This window comes from Silurus meridionalis, chromosome 5 (genome assembly GCF_014805685.1).
Source record: "Silurus meridionalis isolate SWU-2019-XX chromosome 5, ASM1480568v1, whole genome shotgun sequence".
NCBI lineage: Eukaryota > Metazoa > Chordata > Actinopteri > Siluriformes > Siluridae > Silurus > Silurus meridionalis.
The window spans coordinates 28,621,769-28,626,768 of NC_060888.1; the positions used below are offsets into that span (position 1 = coordinate 28,621,769).

Genomic DNA, 5,000 nt, shown 5'->3' on the forward strand with positions numbered 1-5,000 from the left:
AGATGTGAGGTCAGTGTGTGCAGATGTGGTTTGTGGGGTCAGTGTGTGCAGATGTGAGGTCAGTGTGTGCAGATGTGGAGTTTGTGGGGTCAGCGTGTGCAGATGTAGGGTTTGTGGGGTCAGTGTGTGGAGATGTGAGGTCAGTGTGTGCAGATGTGGATTATGTGGGGTCAGCGTGTGCAGATGTAGGGTTTGTGGGGTCAGTGTGTGGCGATGTGGGGTCAGCCTGTGCAGATGTAGGGTTTGTGGGGTCAGTGTGTGGAGATGTGGGGTCAGCCTGTGCAGATGTGTGGTTTGTGGGGTCAGCGTGAGCAGATGTGTGGTTTGTGGGGTCAGAGTGTGCAGATGTGGGGTCAGCGTGTGCAGATGTAGGGTTTGTGGGGTCAATATGTGCAGATTTGAGGTCAGTGTGTGCAGATGTGGGGTTTGTGGGGTCAGCGTGTGCAGATGTGGGGTTTGTGGGGTCAGCGTGTGCAGATGTGGGGTTTGTGGGGTCAGCGTGTGCAGATGTGGGGTTTGTGGGGTCAGCGTGTGCAGATGTAGATTTTATCTATTTATTTTTAGAAACAATTTATAATCATTCATTTAATATCTTTTACCAGTTTAGTGATTCAGAGGAATGTTACTGTGCGTGTGTGCGTGTGTGCGTGTGCGTGTGCGTGTGCGTGTGCGTGCGTGTGCGTGTGTGCGTGCGTGTGCGTGTGTGTGTGTGTGTGTGTGTACAGAGTGTGAGCTGCGCAGACAGGCGGAGGAGCTGTGTGTCCCTGTCTCTGTATTGGCTGTCAGGATGGTGATTGACAGAATCACAGCTCTGCAGGAAAACAGAGACTCTGCCATGATTGACTCCGCCCACAGGGTGTGTCACACAGGCCACACCCTCTCATATATCACTCTAATGTGTATGCAGAATTGTACAGTAAATATTCAAATGCTGAATGTTTTACACCTGTGTGGTTCATTATAGCCTGACTGTGAGCTGTGTGAAGTCCACTAGACTCTGTGTGTGTGTGTGTGTGTGTGTGTGTGTGTGTGTGTGTGTGTGTGTGTCGCCTGCAGGCTAAGCTCATCGTGTTATTACATGCTGCTCGAGAGCTGCTAAACGTGGGAGTGTTTAGCCCTAAATTGTTTTGGCAGGAGTACTGGAAAAGCCAGGTTAGTGTGTGTGCGTGTGTGTGTGTGTGTGTGTGTGTGTGTGTGTGTGTGTGTGGTGTTTGTCAGAGAGTATAACTTGTCATGTTCACACACACAGCCTGTGTTGGAAGTGGTGTATCGTTTGCACACTGAGGAGCTCCTTCCCCTGCAATACACACTGACCAGGTACACACACACACACACACACACACACACACACACACACATATATATGGTTGTCATGGTAACAGAAAAGCATGATCTTGCATGCAAAACATTTTGTCGTCATAATATTTTAGTTCAGTGGCCAAATAGCACTTCCTGATGTCATTCAGTTTCTCTCTTTTAACACGGGCTAACCAATTGGTTTTATTGTGTGTGTGTGTGTGTTTGTGTGTGTGTGTGTGTGTGTGTGTGCGTGCCAAGTGAGGCCGGTGTGAGTGTGTGGCTGGTGTCTCAGTTACAGTCATTGTGTGCATGTGGAGTGACGGAGGAAGAAGGAGTTGTGCGTCATCACATCCTTTTCAGTAAATCTCACACGCCGTCACACTTTTATCTATTCCAGGTGTATGTATAAGAGAAATAGTTAACATCTATGTATGTTTTGTGTGTGTGTGTGTGTGTGTGTGTGTGTGTGTGTGTGTGTTGTTTAAGCTGTGGTGTGTGTGTTGGTCCGTGTTGGATTTGAGGAGGTTCAGGACTCCAGTGTGTCTCACTCCTGCTGTTCAGTGCTGGACAGTATGCTCTCCTGTGAGTACTCATCCACCTATATGTTTAATTCCTCTGTCCATCCACCTATCCATCATCCCACCTTCATCTCACCATCATCATCACCTCACACACCTGTTCACTCTGTAGCTGTATTTATTCACAGTGTGGGGCGCCCCTCTAGTGGGGAGTAAAGACATGACCGGTGTAGCACAATGAGTGGCAGGATTTAGATAATCTCGTTTGTGTTTATTTGTTACTCTTTATTAAAAATAACATTAATACACCAAAGCAAACACAATTAATTACGTCATTAATGCAAGTAAATTAAATCAGTTACCCAACACAACTACACCTTAATTTTCCTCTGTTTTTGAACTTGATGCTATTTGATGTTATTGATATTTTTTCTATTTTTTTTCCTTCTGCAGGGCTTCTGGATTCAATAGAAAGCACACATCCTACACACTCTAAAGAACCCACAGACCCCTCACACACCACAGACCCCTCACACACCACAGACCCCTCACTTTGTGTTCCAGCTGGGGTAGTTTGGTAAGTCAATATAAATAAAGACATGAGTATTGACAAGTTTGTGGCCACGCCTCCTTTACTAAGACTGACAAATGTGAGAGGCCACACCTCCTTTACTGAGACTGACAGATGAGAGGCCACACCTCCTTTACTGAGACTGACAGATGAGAGGCCACACCTCCTTTACTGAGACTGACAGATGAGAGGCCACACCTCCTTTACTGAGACTGACGGATGAGAGGCCACACCTCCTTTACCGAGACTGACGGATGAGAGGCCACACCTCCTTTACCGAGACTGACAGATGAGAGAGGCCACACCTCCTTTACTGAGACTGACAGATGAGAGGCCACACCTCCTTTACTGAGACTGACAGATGAGAGGCCACACCTCCTTTACTGAGACTGACAGATGAGAGAGGCCACACCTCCTTTACCGAGACTGACGGATGAGAGGCCACACCTCCTTTACTGAGACTGACGGATGAGAGGCCACACCTCCTTTACTGAGACTGACAGATGAGAGAGGCCATGCCTCTTTTACTGAGACTGACAGATGAGAGAGGCCATGCCTCTTTTACTGAGACTGACAGATGAGAGGCCACACCTCTTTACTGAGACTGACAGATGAGAGAGGCCATGCCTCTTTTACTGAGACTGACAGATGAGAGGCCACGCCTCCTTTACTGAGACTTTTATGATGCTGATGGACAACAAATAGAGGCCATGCCTAATTTACTGAGATTGATAGATTAACTGTGTGTGTGTGTGTGTGTGTGTGTGTGTGTGTGTGTGTGTGTGTGTGTGTGTGTGTGTTAAACAGGCTCCGTGTGTTTGAGACGTCAGTGTTTGCTGTGTCGGTGTCGGAAGATGCTGTGTGCCGATTCTTCAAACACACGCTCACACACACACTCACACACCGGCCTCGTCTCAAAGGTATAGAGAACTGCACATACCTGCTGTGTATAAAAAGTATAAAATATAACTATAGAGTATAACAATAAGGTTCAGAATAATATAATATATGTACACACACTAGAAAAAACATATATGTATAAATTTGACAGAAAGGGATGGATGGATGGATGGATGGATGGATGGATGGATGGTTGGTTGGTGTGTGACAGATATTGACAAAAGTACAGATTAAAGTATCCCAGTGTGATTGTCACTAGTGTCCATGTGTTGGTTTGTATGATGATGTGTTAGTGTTTGTCTACGCGTGTGTGTGTGTGTGTGTGTTTGTGTGTGTTTGTGTGAGTAGTGTCTGATGCCATAGCAATGCAGAGTCAGTGGAGTTTTGCTAAAACGTCTGGGTTGATGACGTCACTGTTCTGTAAGGTAAAAGTCCATCGACTCCTCACTTTCTTCATGTATACAATGAGACATCGAGACCTTCATCACCTTCTCCCCAGAGACACCACTCAAACACCTACCACTCTCTCTCAGGTGAGAAAATAACTGTAAGTGTAAATTCTCTTCCAGGTGTGTGTGATATTCCGTATGGAGGAGGTGTGTTCTCACCTGCAGCAGGTATTAGAGACTCTGGAAGTGAACTGGCAGAATGTTCTGTCTTGCATTTCAACATTGTTGGTGTATCACACACACACTCAGGCCTGTCTCAAAGGTACACACATACACGCACTTAAATTAAGTCTCTATTCGACTGTGTTATGTCTGTTAGTTTGTTTAAAGTGTATGTGTGTGTGTGTGTGTGTGTGTGTGTGTGTGTGTAGAGTTATTGTCACGGTTGCTGAGCTCAGTGTTTCACTCGTACGACGTAGAGAAGATGATCACTGCCTTCCTGTTAGCTCGACAGGGGGCGCTAGAGGGTCCTGCCATTTTTCCTTCCTACAGTGACTGGTTCAAGGTGTGTGTGTGTGTGTGTGTGTGTGTGTGTGTGTGTGTGTGTGTGTGTGTGTGTGTGTTTTAAACATTTAGGTGTTGGTAATATTTTTTCTTCTATAGAGCTGCTGCTTTGAGACAATGTCTGTTGTGGAAAGCGCTATACAAATAAACTTGACTTGACTTGACTATAGATCTCCTTTGGTGGGTCGAGTGGTTACCATGGAAACAGTAAGAAGTCATTGGTATTCCTGTTGAAGTTCCTATCTGACCTCGTGCCCTTTGACCCCCCACAGTACCTGAAGGTAACAGCAGCACAAGGGCATTTACACCAAACACTCGATATATTTACTGTTTTACAAGCTAAAAGTGTGTGTGTGTGTGTGTGTGTGTGTGTGTGTGTGTGTGTGTGTGTAGGTCCATCTCATGCACCCACCGTATGTCCCAGGGAAACACCGTTCCCTCCTACAGGAGTTTATCTCTCTGTCCAGGACACGCCTTTCTGACCTCAAGGTGCTTTATACACACACACACACACACACACACACACACACTTCACTACATTTATGTGTGTGTATTTTGGGATTTGGAATTAACATATTTGAACAATCGGTGATCAGGACTGTATTTAGCTCGCCCAGACAACACTTTTCATACTCTGTAAAAATGGAAACCAAATTTAGCACCAGTACACACACTTCTCTTACTGCAACTCACTGTTCACCAACAATTCTACTGTTTGTACGGTGTGTGTGTGTGTGTGTGTGTGTGTGTGTGTGTGTG

The 5,000-nt window shown here is 45.9% G+C and overlaps 1 protein-coding gene across 2 annotated transcripts in view; it reads left to right on the forward strand.

The window, feature by feature from the left end:
• The window catches only part of LOC124386096 (Fanconi anemia group A protein), an 18,565-nt gene that overhangs the window by 4,196 nt on the left and 9,369 nt on the right, over positions 1 to 5,000 (forward strand). Inside the window, exons 4-15 of one of the 2 annotated variants that reach the window (XM_046849726.1) lie at positions 726 to 856; positions 1,057 to 1,152; positions 1,250 to 1,317; positions 1,558 to 1,658; positions 1,786 to 1,881; positions 2,271 to 2,394; positions 3,196 to 3,308; positions 3,637 to 3,713; positions 3,858 to 3,999; positions 4,109 to 4,242; positions 4,412 to 4,522; positions 4,635 to 4,730. In XM_046849726.1, coding sequence (XP_046705682.1) covers positions 726 to 856; positions 1,057 to 1,152; positions 1,250 to 1,317; positions 1,558 to 1,658; positions 1,786 to 1,881; positions 2,271 to 2,394; positions 3,196 to 3,308; positions 3,637 to 3,713; positions 3,858 to 3,999; positions 4,109 to 4,242; positions 4,412 to 4,522; positions 4,635 to 4,730 — 1,289 coding nt within the window. Of the gene's footprint in view, positions 1 to 725; positions 857 to 1,056; positions 1,153 to 1,249; positions 1,318 to 1,557; positions 1,659 to 1,785; positions 1,882 to 2,270; positions 2,395 to 3,195; positions 3,309 to 3,636; positions 3,714 to 3,857; positions 4,000 to 4,108; positions 4,243 to 4,411; positions 4,523 to 4,634; positions 4,731 to 5,000 lie in introns of those variants that run through there. The other variant, XM_046849727.1, reaches the window with a different exon arrangement.